This window comes from Ammospiza caudacuta, chromosome 34, assembly GCF_027887145.1.
Source record: "Ammospiza caudacuta isolate bAmmCau1 chromosome 34, bAmmCau1.pri, whole genome shotgun sequence".
Lineage (NCBI taxonomy): Eukaryota > Metazoa > Chordata > Aves > Passeriformes > Passerellidae > Ammospiza > Ammospiza caudacuta.
In genome coordinates this window covers 2,686,547-2,700,354 of record NC_080626.1, presented here as the reverse complement: position 1 = coordinate 2,700,354, position 13,808 = coordinate 2,686,547, and the positions used below count along the sequence as shown (strand labels likewise).

General features: G+C 47.7%; 1 protein-coding gene across 1 annotated transcript; it reads left to right on the top strand.

The window, feature by feature from the left end:
• Window positions 1-433: 433 nt before the first annotated feature.
• Window positions 434-12,234, top strand: LOC131570337 (uncharacterized). The gene is made up of 7 exons (XM_058822686.1): window positions 434-964; window positions 1,374-1,538; window positions 4,764-7,148; window positions 7,299-7,490; window positions 10,820-10,946; window positions 11,140-11,288; window positions 12,203-12,234. Exons 3-7 carry the CDS (start codon window positions 5,153-5,155, stop codon window positions 12,232-12,234), a joined length of 2,496 nt encoding a protein of 831 aa, XP_058678669.1. The 5' UTR covers window positions 434-964; window positions 1,374-1,538; window positions 4,764-5,152.
• The last annotated feature ends 1,574 nt before the right edge of the window (window positions 12,235-13,808 follow it).

Genomic DNA, 13,808 nt, shown 5'->3' with positions numbered 1-13,808 from the left:
GAACATTCCCTCGGGGAGGGGACATGAACCGCCCCAGGGCTGTGGATGATGTTGGCCCTGGCCTGGGCTGAGGGAAGGTGGGTGATGCTTTTGCCATTCATCTCCTGTGGCAGGAATTTGAACTTTAGACAATCACACGCCGTGATGTGATTTCTCTCCAGTTGTATAGATTGGAGAAGTCACTGAAGCCATTTATTATAATGGTTAATAGCTTCTGAAAAATAAAAGAATTAAAGACACTCAAAATATATTAAGGGAATTGCAGCAGTTAATAAATAACCTAAAATACACTTTCAGGAAGATCTTTGATCAGATACTTAGGTAAGGCAATGTAAAAATACACTCACAATATTTGGATAGGTAATCTAAAATACACTCACAGAAGAAACTTAGGAATTAGAATATTTGAAGAAGAAGAAGTGGAAGCCAATAAGTTAAAGTGACCTGCCAAGCCGTTAGGATCAAGCCAAGTACAACAGTTACTTCAGCTAAGTCATGGAAAAACATGCCAAGGATAACAGGAAGAAGACCAAATTAGGAAAAGCTTAAAATTTAACTGAGGAAGACCAAGAATTCCCAGAAGACTCCGCCTGCCTATGAATATGCATGTAATAAATGATGTAATCCTTGTTTAAAATTGTATAAAAACCCGCTTTTGCGGTGCATAATCCAGAAATCCATTTCGTGATTTCTCCGACGCGTCGTAATAAAATACCTCCTGCTTATCTGACTTAGGCTGAGTCTCTTAAGCAGTTATTCTCGCCTTTTGGGGCAAATTCGGCATCATTTTCTGGCGACCCAGATGGGACCAGACAGGAGATCCGGGCCCTGAGGTCCTCCCGGGCCGGGTCCGGGGTCGGGATTCTCTGGGCGCCCCTGACGAATTTTTGTCAAGAAGAGACCCCCCCTGGACTGGCGCCTTGGTGGACGGAGGGTTCCCTGCATCTCCTGCTTCAATTAAGAGGTATTTTAATTGTTTATTGGTTTTATTGGTAAGGAAACGGGGGTCAGACGTGACCGCCCGAAGGGAAAGCTGGGGGACGCCCCGGCAACGAATCCCATTGGGTTGCTAGCATTGGTTTGCCAGGGTTGTTGCTAGCATTGGTTTGCCAGGAGATTCCCGGCATTGTTTTTGTAAAGAAAAGGACAAAAGTCCTGCTGAAAGAAGTGTTTGTTTATCTTGGTATTTTTTGGTCTGTATGGGAAACTGTTTTAACATTGTGCTTGATGTTGTAATACTGTGAATTAAGGGTTAAGAACTGAAACTGCTATCTGAAGAGGTCTGTCAGCCGGTGATCTTTTGTGTCTGTTCTATGTGTTTGTTGCAAAATCTTACAAAAAAAATATTTTGCTGCTCTCTCTATAATTTTTAGAAGAGAATAAGTTGATAGATATCCGGAAGAAAATTGTGACCTCCTGCAATTGTTACACTGTCTACGGTTGCGATTGCACGAATCTGGCAAACCGGTGTCTCACGGTCTGTAGGTGACCTCGCGTGACCAAACCCGGTAACAGTCTGTTCTGATATAGACCATAAGGTAGGAATTCCTTTATAAAGGTGCGCGTGTATGGTTGAGAGTGAATAAGATGCAGCATCGCTGCGACGCGAGAAGCTAGGACAAAAGCGACTGAAAATTGTGTGTGAAGTGTTAAACCAACACAGGGAATAACTATGGGAAGTCAACAGAGTAAGGACGTAAATATGAAAACCCCCTTAGGATGTATCCTAAAACACTGGAAGGACTTGGGAGGGATCCCGGGGGGAAACATAAGTAAAAAGACACTCCTTAAATATTGTACGCAGTGGTGGCCATTGTACAAGTTAGATGACAATGAGAAATGGCCGCCGGAGGGAACAACTAATTATAATACTATTTTGCAATTGATGCTTTTCCTTCGCCGACTTAACAAATGGGACGAAGTGATGTATGCTGATATGTTCTTTACCCTAAGAAATAAACCGGAGTGGCAAAAAGAGTGCGGGGTAAATGTAGCACCTCAGGACCCCCTAGTGCTAGCCCTGGAAAAAGATAAGAAAGGTTCAAAGCCTAAAGAACGGTGCTGTGATGCATGTAGCATTGGGCAACAATGTCTTAAATTGACAAGAAGGGATAGTGGAAAGGAGAGCGAAATAAGCCTGTGGGAATACCATCCATTCGCCCCAGGACGGGAAGGGCCTCTTCCCAGGCCAAAGGAGGAACAAGGGGATCCTAGCCCCTTAAAGGAGCTGGAACGATGGTGGAAATCTAAGTTTGGGCACAGTCCTCAGAAACTAGATAACACTTGGGAGGAGGATAGTCCATTAAAATCGGGGATGGACAAGAAGGAAAGCAGCCCGCAGGGACCAGATAGTCCACAGGGGTCGGGAAGCTACAAGGATGCTGACAGCCCACCCAGATTAGAAGTTGAGAGGGAAGAAGGCAGCCCACATGGAACAGAGAGTCGAGGGGAGACACGCAGCCTCCCCGAACTAAGTCCATATGGGGATGGTAGTACACCCAGAAGTGGAGGTTTTGGGAAATCAGGTACCTGTAGAATAGAAACTAGCACACCGAGGACTGGGGATAACTCACTGGGAGGCAACGTCTCTAAGCTAAGGTATAGTGAGAAGAATGACACTGAGACATGCGAAAGGGAGGCAGAGAACAACTCACAGAAGCTGAATATAATAATTCAGATAGAGGATAAGAGAGATGGAAGGGGAACAGAAGATGAGGACAGTAGCCCGGAACAGGATAGGCGCCGGCAGATGCGGGAAGAAAGGCGACAGATGCAGAGCGAGGCGCGGCTGGACTGTGTAAACCATGCCAGGGGGGTAGTAGGAAAAGAGTTAACAGAAATAGAAGGTGAAGATGAAGAACAGGGAAAGGGAAAGAGAAAAGAGAAGAGAAAGAATAGGGAAGACATTGAGGCACAGGAAGATCCTGGGGAAGGGACTAGTCATTCGTATTATACCAGATCTGTGGCACGGAGGGAAGCAAAGCAAGAAGAGGAACGGAACCATACAATAGCTCCTCTCCGACAACTTATGCCAATGGTAGGAGAAAGGACCAGGGTAAAGGTACCGTTCTCCACAAGTGATCTGAACAATTGGAGGGATGAGGCAAGGAACTTCAGGAGGAATCCAGAGGGAGTAGCGAAGAGGTTTGAATTAATGGCAAAGAATTTAGATATTGATTGGGAAGATATAGAGGTGATGTTGTCAGAATTGACAGATACAGAAAGGGAACTCGTATTGGAAACAGGAAAACGACATGCTCAAGTATTATCAGGGAGACTAGAAGATAATTTCCCCAGCAGTAAACCAGAATGGGATCCGGGCAACGAAGAGCACTATCGACGATTGGTACAGTACAGAAAGCTGATAGCGATGGGCTTGCGTAATGCGATCCCTAAGGCTATCAATTGGTCGATGTTATATGACATTAGGCAGGGAAAGGATGAGACCCCATCAGAGTTTTTGGATAGACTTAGGGCAGCCATGAGACAATACACACCCCTGGACCCAGCAACGGAAGAAGGGAAACAACACCTGTTAGGATTAATGATGGGACAGAGTAACCCAGACATCAGAAAGAAATTGCAAAAGCTTGAACATCCAGAAAATAAAAACCTGAAGGCCTTGTTGAATGAGGCATGGAAGGTATATAATAATAGAGAAGTTGAGGAGAAGAAAAGGGAGGACAGGAGGATAGCTCGAGTAGTGGCTGTGGCAGTGGCAGCTCAGAAGACAGGTCACTCGGAACCTGGAACCAGGGGTAGGGGTAGAGGCTACCCGGTGAGAGGGGGAGGAAGGTTCCAACCCCACCCAGCTAGAGTAGGGCCAGATCAATGTGCATACTGCCTACAGACGGGACACTGGAAACAGGAATGCCCCCAGTTAAAGAGAAGGTTAATGGTCACCACTACCACCACACAGCAAGAAAGTGAATGAGGGGGACCGGTGGGCCATACCCTAGCAGACCCACTGGTTAAAATGGAGCTAGGGGAAGGTAAAAAGGAATTGGACTTTTTGATTGATACGGGAGCAACCTTTTCAGTTTTAAATCAAGAATTGGTACCTAAAAGTGATGAATTTGTACAAGTTGTGGGAGCAACAGGCCAACCAGAAAAGGCTTACTTTTTGAAACCTATCAAATACAAAATTGGGAAACAAATGGGAATACACCAGTTTCTGTATTTGCCAAATTCGCCAAAACCTCTACTAGGGAGAGACTTATTAGAAAACTTGGGAGCTATAATAAAGTTCAAAAAGGACAGATTTGAATTTCAAGTAAAAGAAGAACAACTGATTACAGCCCTAAGCCTAACAATCAGTTGTGTGAAACCTAAACCTGAGAATCACAATTTTGAGCGAATCCTGAGCGAGGCATACCCATTAGTATGGGCTACTGATATACCTGGAAAATCAAAACAAGCAGCACCGATTGTTGTTGAACTTAAAGATGGGGCAAGACCGGTGGTAAGAAAACAATACCCTTTGAGAATAGAAGACAGGAAGGGGATTGAGCCCATAATCAAAAGGTTTTTGGAACTGGGGTTATTGGTAGAATGTGAATCGGATTTTAATACACCAATCTTGCCAGTAAAGAAACCTAATGGAGCTTACAGACTAGTTCAGGACTTGAGAGCAGTAAACGAAATAACCAAGATATTACATCCTTTAGTTGCTAATCCATACACGCTTTTAACTAGACTCAAGGATAATTTGACCTGGTTCACTGTATTAGACTTGAAAGATGCATTTTTCTGCCTTCCCTTAGCTCCCGAGAGTCAAAAGATTTTTGCCTTTGAATGGGAATCTGTAGATAAAGGAAGAAAGACCCAACTTACCTGGACGGTATTGCCCCAAGGATGGACAAACTCCCCTACGATTTTTGGGAATCAATTAGCCAAAGAATTAGAACAGTGGGAAAGGCCGCTGGGAGATGGCACCCTTCTGCAATACGTAGATGACCTTTTAATAGCAACAGTGACAGAGGAAGAATGCATTGAATGGACTATTTCCTTGTTAAATTTCCTGGGTTTAAGTGGATACCGAGTCTCTCAACAGAAAGCACAGCTGGTGCAAAAAGAAGTAGTGTACCTGGGATACGAAGTCTCCAGAGGACAGCGATCCCTGGGAGCAGCTAGGAAAGAGGCCATCTGTCAAATGCCCAAACCAGAGACGGTGAGAGACCTGCGCGCCTTTCTGGGAATGACAGGTTGGTGTCGGCTGTGGATCTACCAGTACGGGATACTTGCTAAACCACTGTACGATTTGTTGAAAGAAACCAAGGATGTTCTAGTTTGGACTCCCGAGGCAGAAGAGGCCTTCAAGAAGTTGAAGCTGGAGCTAATGAGGGCACCGGCTTTAGGTCTCCCAGATGTATCAAAACCATTCTGGCTGTTCTCCCATGAACGACAAGGGATGGCCCTAGGAGTCCTGGCACAGCAGTTGGGAACACACAAGAGAGCTGTGGCCTACTTCTCCAAGCGACTGGATGAAGTAAGTAAAGGATGGCCAGGCTGTCTGAGGGCAGTGGCTGCAGTGATAATTAACATAGAAGAGGCCAGAAAGCTCACACTGGGCCAAAAGATGACTGTGTTAGTATCTCACACTGTGTCAGCCGTGCTGGAACAGAAAGGCAACCATTGGTTGTCCCCATCCAGATTCCTAAAATACCAGGCCATCTTGGCTGAATCAGATGACGTAACCATTCAGGTAACTAACATTGTGAACCCAGCTTCATTTCTGGAAGGGAGAGCCCTAGCAGAACCCATCGAACACGACTGCCTGGAAACAATTGAAGCCGTCTATTCCAGTCGCCCAGATCTCAAAGAAGAGCCGCTCGAAGGTGCGGACAACTGGTTCTCAGATGGCAGCAGCTTCGTGAAGCAAGGAGTAAGAATGGCTGGCTATGCAGTCACCACTACAGAAAGGGTAATTGAGTCAAACCCCTTGCCTGCAGGGACTTCAGCTCAAAAGGCAGAGCTGATAGCTCTGACCCGAGCCTTGGAATTGGCAGAAAACATGCAAATTAATATATGGACAGACTCTAAATATGCCTTCTCTGTTGTACATGCTCATGGGGCCATCTGGAAAGAAAGAGGACTATTGACTACACAAGGAAAAACAGTCAAACATGCAGAAGAGATTCTGCGATTGCTAGAGGCGGTCCAACTCCCAGCACAAGTGGCCATAATGCATTGTAAGGGACATCTGAAAGGTAACACTATACCAGAGATAGGGAACAGGAAGGCAGACACAGAAGCTAAATTGGCGGCCACAAGAAATAGGGAAGCGGAAATAGCGGCCCTAATACCAGGGGAGCTGGATATCAATATCCAGCCAGATTACCAAGAGTCAGATCATAGATGGATTCAAAGGAATAAGGGCAAAATACTAGAAAATGGTTGGGGTCGATTAGAAACAGGACAGTTAGTGATACCAGGAAACGTGATGTGGCAGTTTGTGAAGGCAGAACATGAGAAGGCCCATTGGGGCCTAGATTCGCTTTACCAATATTTGCAGACCAGAATAGCAGGACCAAAATTATTTACTACTATAAAACACGTTACGTCCCAGTGCGAGCGGTGTCTGAAAAATAACCCGAACACAGGAACCAAAGTACATCAAGGAGCCATAAATCGAGGTAAATTCCCAGGTGAAGTATGGCAAATTGATTTTTCTGAACTCCCAAGAAAAGGGGGGTTTCGGTATTTGTTGGTAATAACTGATACATTTTCTGGGTGGCCTGAAGCATTCCCTTGTAGGACAAATAAGGAAAGAGAAGTGACCAAAGTACTGTTGAATGAAATTATTCCACGGTTTGGGGTACCAAAGAGCATTTCCTCGGATAGAGGTACACACTTCTGTGCAAAAGTGGTGAGAGCAATAAGCAAAGCATTACAAATCAAATGGCAACTACACACACCTTATCGCCCACAGGCCAGTGGGCAAGTGGAAAAGATGAATCATCTCATCAAACAGCAAATTGCCAAAATATGCCAGGAGACTAATTTGCAGTGGTATCAGGCTTTGCCTATTGCTTTGCTCAGGCTGAGAGTCAAACCAAGATCAAGAGAGAAGTTAAGCCCATTTGAAATTTTGTATGGTAGACCTTACGCTATGCAAGTTGTAAATGGAGACGTTATAGACCAAATCGGTAATCAGTATATTTATGATTATGTAATTACGGTGGGGAAACAGTTTGATAAGAATGCTACTGTGGTGATAGAACACCAACCTAAGCAACCTGATTGCAAATTGCATCCGTTTAACCCCGGTGATTGGGTATATGTTAAGAATCTTTTAGGAAAACCCCTACAAGAAAAGTGGGAGGGACCTTTCCAAGTGCTGCTGACTACCTTCACCGCGGTTCGGATCAAGGAGCGACCTACGTGGATCCACTATTCACGGGTCAAGAGAGCTCCGGAAAACAAACAAGAGGAGATCAAACCTGCCCTAGATGTACAGACTTCTGAGTCAGCTGTCTCCGCAGGATCACGTGAGAATTCAACATAGACACTGAACTAGAAAAGATTATTTTACGAGTAAAGCAAATTCACACCAAGCAACAAGAACGCCAAAAGAAACAAAATTGACAGCCAGACATTATGACCCCGACTCCACCCCAAACCTTTACAACTCTAATCATTGGACTAACGATAGTGCTTCCCCAAGGCTCTGCCCCAATAGACCCATGGTCTCATGCGCACCAGTGTATCCACCCAGAGTTGGGAACGAGAGGGCCCTATTTCGAGGTTTATGCCTTACGAAACAATCAGCCATATGCAAGTGAGGTGTGGGATCAGCCCTCCATGGTAGCATACAAGGGAGACCAAGTCCAAATTGGGTGTCGAGAACTCGACCCAGAGGAAGGGAAAACAAGGCGGCTAGTATTAACAATTAAACCCTTGATGCCAGCCTTTAAACATAACCTAATTACCTTTAGTCCAGTGAAAATGGGCAGGCCCACAGTTTGGATCCAGCAAAAAGGCCCAATTTCATGTCAGTGGAGCGACTTCAGGGAGGATCCACCCGGATCACGACAACCGATAAAGGGGGTGATTTATAGAGAAGATTCACTTGGGGAGCTACGCCCTCAAAACATAACCTATGACCCTCACCCTCTTCTCCATTCCCCGGGAGAAATTGTAATATCTAGTGGTCCTGAGGGAGGGAAAGCACTGTGTGAGATGGCATTTAGATTGGATCAGTCAATGATGTTTACATGTGAAAGGGAGTTGAAAACACTGGGACAGGATATTAGCTCCCTCGGGCGTGCTCTCGGGCGTGCTGTCGATTATAGGATACAATTACCAGAAGACGTGATCCCATTGTATCCAGATTTAGACTTGCCTCAAGAAACCACCCTACCAGTGGTATGTAAAGTAGTACATAACCTAACCTTTATAGGGCCTCAGGTGATAAGAAAATCTAATGAACAAAAATTATTGTTAGACCCCACTTATTCCCTGAAAAAGGTGCAGATGAACCTTCACACCGATATTACGTATTTGCAAAAGGGTTGCCAACCATTTATACAGCAAAGCCTTAAGGGATGGAATGCATGGCTAGCAACAAGGTCTCATCATAGAAGAGTACAAAGAGATCTAAGTGGATGGATTGGCACTGGATTTGGTATATTAAACACGATAGATCAAGAAGTATTAGTGAATAAATTAAGTACCGTTACTTCGAACTTAGGAAAGCTAAAAATGCCCCTCAGTTCATCCATGCTCACATTAGCAGAAACACAATCACTAGTAGTAAAACTACTAACCATGGTAGCAAACCATACTGAAGAGGATTTTTTGAAGTTCGCTAACTATACAGGGGAGCTTAGCAAAGAAATTGCACTAGCTATCCAGTGCCCTCAGACACAACAATGGGTACAATCAGTAGCTGCAGGAATAATGAGAGAAGGAATGTCAGGTATATTACCTCAAGAGATAAGAGAAACAATACTAAAGAACAATCATACTACACAATTTGAGAAGGACCACCAAGCCTGGTGGCAATTAGTAAATTTCACTTATGACCCTCAACAGGAACACATTGAAGCCTATGTCCTCACCATTAGTGCAGCAGAGGAAAGAGCTATCTTTCCTATCCTCACTCTAGGGACAATACATCAAAATGTTATTGTCAAGCCCATAGACCATAATGTCTGGGCTAGTTATGATAATACCAAAAATAGGTGGCAATCGGTTAACACAGAAGCATGTATTCCTAGAGGACAATTAGGCTATGTCTGTGAAAACGCTGTAGTAGAAGCGGAAGATCTATGTTTAGATGCTGAAAACAGTGTATGTACTTTTGAAATGCTTCCGCATAATAGAACACAATCACAAGTTTATTATATAGGGAATGGGTGCGCTTGTGTGAGGACAGCTTGCGATAACGTCACCATAGATAATTGCCAAGAAAAGACTAACAATACTAACTTTTGTGTATGCAACTTCACCAAGATAGTAGGTTGTGACTTTCATTATACTGTCCCAATAACTACTCAACAGCTAATTAATGCAGATTTTGACCTATATCAAGAGATACCGAAATTACAAATAGGGATGGACGTCGAAGTCCTTAAAGCAATGCTCACACATCCTAAAGTAAGGGAATTAATACAAAAGGTAAATCAAACAACCAAACGAATGGTATGGCAGGTAGAACATAATTCAGAAAAAATACAGAATGTCCTGACTAAAGTAGAACAAGTAGGCCAGCATCATTGGTGGGATATCTTTGTAGGATATTCCCCAACAGCTACACAAGTCTTTAACTATCTGGTGCACCCAACGCTAATAATAATCATAGTTCTGTTACTATTAACTCTTACAAATATTTGCATGTGGTGGAGACTGAGAATTATAATGAAAAGAACCCAAATGATCTGGGCTATGGTACGAGCATATCAGCGCCCTACAGGGTTAGAATTTGACGAAAGAATTCGTAAGTAATAAGAAAAGGGGGGGAAATGAAGCCATTTATTATAATGGTTAATAGCTTCTGAAAAATAAAAGAATTAAAGACACTCAAAATATATTAAGGGAATTGCAGCAGTTAATAAATAACCTAAAATACACTTTCAGGAAGATCTTTGATCAGATACTTAGGTAAGGCAATGTAAAAATACACTCACAATATTTGGATAGGTAATCTAAAATACACTCACAGAAGAAACTTTGGAATTAGAATATTTGAAGAAGAAGAAGTGGAAGCCAATAAGTTAAAGTGACCTGCCAAGCCGTTAGGATCAAGCCAAGTACAACAGTTACTTCAGCTAAGTCATGGAAAAACATGCCAAGGATAACAGGAAGAAGACCAAATTAGGAAAAGCTTAAAATTTAACTGAGGAAGACCAAGAATTCCCAGAAGACTCCGCCTGCCTATGAATATGCATGTAATAAATGATGTAATCCTTGTTTAAAATTGTATAAAAACCCGCTTTTGCGGTGCATAATCCAGAAATCCATTTCGTGATTTCTCCGACGCGTCGTAATAAAATACCTCCTGCTTATCTGACTTAGGCTGAGTCTCTTAAGCAGTTATTCTCGCCTTTTGGGGCAAATTCGGCATCATCACTGTGTTCCAGAACGGTCGATAGAGGGAGGGTGTGTTTGGGAGGGAGACGGGGTGGGGGGGGGGGGGCGGAGGGGTGGCTGCCGACAGGATCTGGGCGCTCCCCATACGATCCGGGTGCTGCCCTCAGGATCTGAGTGCTGCCTTTAGGACCCAAGATCTGCCCTCAGGATCCAGGCAATGCCCACACGTTCTGAAAGCTGCCTCAGGATCTGGGTGCTGCCTGGTTGATCTGGGTACTGCCCTCAGGATGCAGGCGATACCCAAGGGATCCAGGAGCTGCCCACATGATCCAGGAGCTGCTCACAGTGTCCATGAGCTGCAGTCAGGATCCCAACTCTGCCCGGATGATCCGGGCAATGTCCTCAGGATCCAGGTGCTGTCCACAAGATCCAGGAGCTGCCCTCACGAGCCAGGCACTGCCCACCCCATCCAAAAGCTGCCCTCAGGGTCCGGATGCGGCCTAGTCGAACTGGACACTGCCCTCAGCATGCAGGCGATACCCAACTGATCCAGGAGCTGCCCACAGGATCCAGGAGCTGCCCTCAGGATCCCGGCGCTGCCCACAGGATCGAGCCGCTGCCCACACGATGCAGGAGCCGCCCATATGATCCAGGCTCTGCACAGAGGAACCGGGAGCCGCCCACACGATTACGGCGCCGCCCTCAGGACGCCGTCCCGCCCCCACGGCCCTCAGGGCAGGAGGCGGGAATGGAGGGTGCGGGCTGCGGCAGGGCTTGGTTTCATTTGTCTTTGTTTCTTAATGTCCAGGGGCTTTGAAGCTCCTCATTTTTCCTTCTAATCCAAGCCCAGGGCGTCCATCCTGGGGAAACCCCCCTATAACAGAAACAACCACGTTCTGTCAGGGTCCTGCAGGAAGGCAAGAATGGCAGCAGGATTTTGCACACTGGGCTTTGCCTCAGGTCCCCGGACCTGCAACTGTGCCCAGAAAAGCAGCAGACACGGAGGTGAAATATTCAGAAGCATTCACAGACTGACTCCTTTAGCCCGTGCCGCTCTTTAAGTCAAGCTTACTGCATCAGTTCATATCACGACAGAAGTGAGCCTCAGGGGATCCTGACCAGAATCACATCTAAACCAGGCTTCAGCCCAGACGTCACAGCAATTCAGAGCAGCATTTGCGCAGATTGTACCTTTCATGAGATGAACCAAATGTGGTGCTCTTAGAGAAAGCTACAACAAGGCAAAGGCAGACTTGAAAGGGTTTGCAGTGTAGGACTTCCAATCACATTAGGAAGGAAATCTTTTGAATTCAACCAAAGCCAAATTCAACTAAAGCCAAACTGAAGCAGTCCAGGCCATCGTGCGTCTTTGGTCTCTTTTGTTTCAAAATTGTGTTCCAATAGCTCATGAGCAGATTCTTTTCCTTTGCCTCATGAACCTTGTGAGCTGTCCTGTGTATTACTCTGCGTGATAAAGTGAGAAGGATGGACTCCATGTACTCCTTGTCTGTGCCCAGAGCCCTTGGGGACACTTGGGACCCACCCCCCCACCAGACCGTTCCCCTTTGTGACGTGAGGCTTGCGTGTGCCCAGAGCCCTTGGGGACACTTGGGACCCACCCCCCCACCAGACCGTTCCCCTTTGTGACGTGAGGCTTGCGTGTGCCCAGAGCCCATTGTGACGTTTGGGGCCGCGCCCTGACCTGGACAGTATAAAAAGGGGCAAAGAGCCCGGGGGTGCCACTCCCAGGAGAGCAGCTCCATCAGGAGCCAGCATCTTCCCGGGCGACGGCAGGGTCGGAGCGACTCCGAGATGTCCACGGACAAGGAGACGAGCAGCGACACGAAGCCCAAGCAGAAGTGGCTGGCGTTTCGCCGGAGGCAGGGGGTGAGGGATGGGGCAGCACCTCTGGAGGCCGAGGAGCAGCGTGACTCCTGCGCCGGCCCTGGCACGCAGGCGGCGGCAGCAGAGAGCCGGGCAGCGGCCCCGCACAGCCGCAGGGCCCGCCGCCGGGCTCTGCTGCGCTCGCTGCGCCGCGGCTCCCGTGGCATCCTCGGCAGGGGGGCGGCTGTGCTCCGGCGACGCAGCCGGCAGCCGGGGACACGGCGGCACGGGGATCAGGGCATGGAGGCAGTGGCGGCAGCGACAGCCCCCGCAGCAGGGGCACAGAGCCGGGCGGCTTCCCCGCACGGTCCCAGCTGTCCCACCACAGCCTCGCCCACCCCGCTGGAAGCTCTCGGTGGGCAGGGGGCAGGGGCAGCACTGGGGGCTGTCCTGTCAACACCAGATAGTGAGGAGGCGGCTTGGGAAGCGAGCAGCCCCAAAGAGCTGTCCCAGGGGGAACAGGACCCAGATCAGAGAGGCAGAGAAGTGAGGCCCTCTGGGCGGCCAGGCAAGGCCTGGCTAGAGCACAGCAACGTTCCCCCGTGCACAGCCTCAGGCCAAGCCTCAGCTCTGCCCAGCAGAGCCTCTCACAGCTGGACAGAGGACTCCAGTCGTGAAACAATTCTGGGTCTCTTGCCCCCCAGCCCCTCCCCAAGCCAGGTGGAAGCTCGCAGGCAGTGGGCAATGGCAGCAGCAAAGATCCTCCTGGCAGGGCTGCCCAGCGAGGAGGGGGACAGCTCAGAGGATGTCCAGGGCGGCAGCAGCAGCAGCGGGCATGAGAGCGCCTGTGTGACCTGTGAGGAGGAACCAAAACCTCTGGTGCCATGCAAAGGCACAGGACACTTAGAGCTTACTCCCCAAACCAGAGATCAAGCAGCTGCCAAAGGGGATGCCGGGACGAGCGAGGAGCTGTCAGACGAGCAGGGCAGCAGGGCCATCACTATCCGCACCATCTGGGTGAACCCCCTCTACCCACAGCTCCTGGGGCAGCCCAACACGCCGCGGGAAGAAGAGGCCTCTGGGGACCTGCCCGGCACATCTCGAGCCCTGGCAGCTCCCAGGCACGCCACAGGCCAAGGCCCAGCCCTGCCCAGCAGAGCCCCTCACAGCGGGGCAGAGGCCTCGACTCCAGGCCTGGTTCCAGAGCGCTGCCCCCACAGCCCCTCCCCAAGCCTGCTGGAAGCTGCCAGTAGTCTAAGGTTACGGTTACGCTCAGGGTCAGGGTTACGTTTAGGCTTAGGGTTAGCATTAGGGTTAGGCTTAGCTTTAGCGTTAGGCATAGTGTTATTTTTCATGTTCGAGTCAGGCTTAGTTGTTAGGGTTAGTGTTAGCGTTAGCCTCTTTAGGGACAGAAGCTGAGCCACGCCTGTCACTGTCACCACCCGAGGAGG

What these genes read in the sequence shown, in the direction of transcription:
- LOC131570337 (XM_058822686.1), top strand. Translation starts at nt 5,153, where the DNA reads ATGCCCAAACCAGAGACGGTGAGAGACCTGCGCGCCTTTCTGGGAATG. An exon ending in AGCTGTCTCCGCAGGATCAC is followed by an intron (nt 7,491 to 10,819) that starts GTGAGAATTCAA and finishes TACTGCCCTCAG; the next exon opens with GATGCAGGCGATACCCAAGG. An exon ending in GCAGGAGGCGGGAATGGAGG is followed by an intron (nt 11,289 to 12,202) that starts GTGCGGGCTGCG and finishes GCGTGTGCCCAG; the next exon opens with AGCCCATTGTGACGTTTGGG.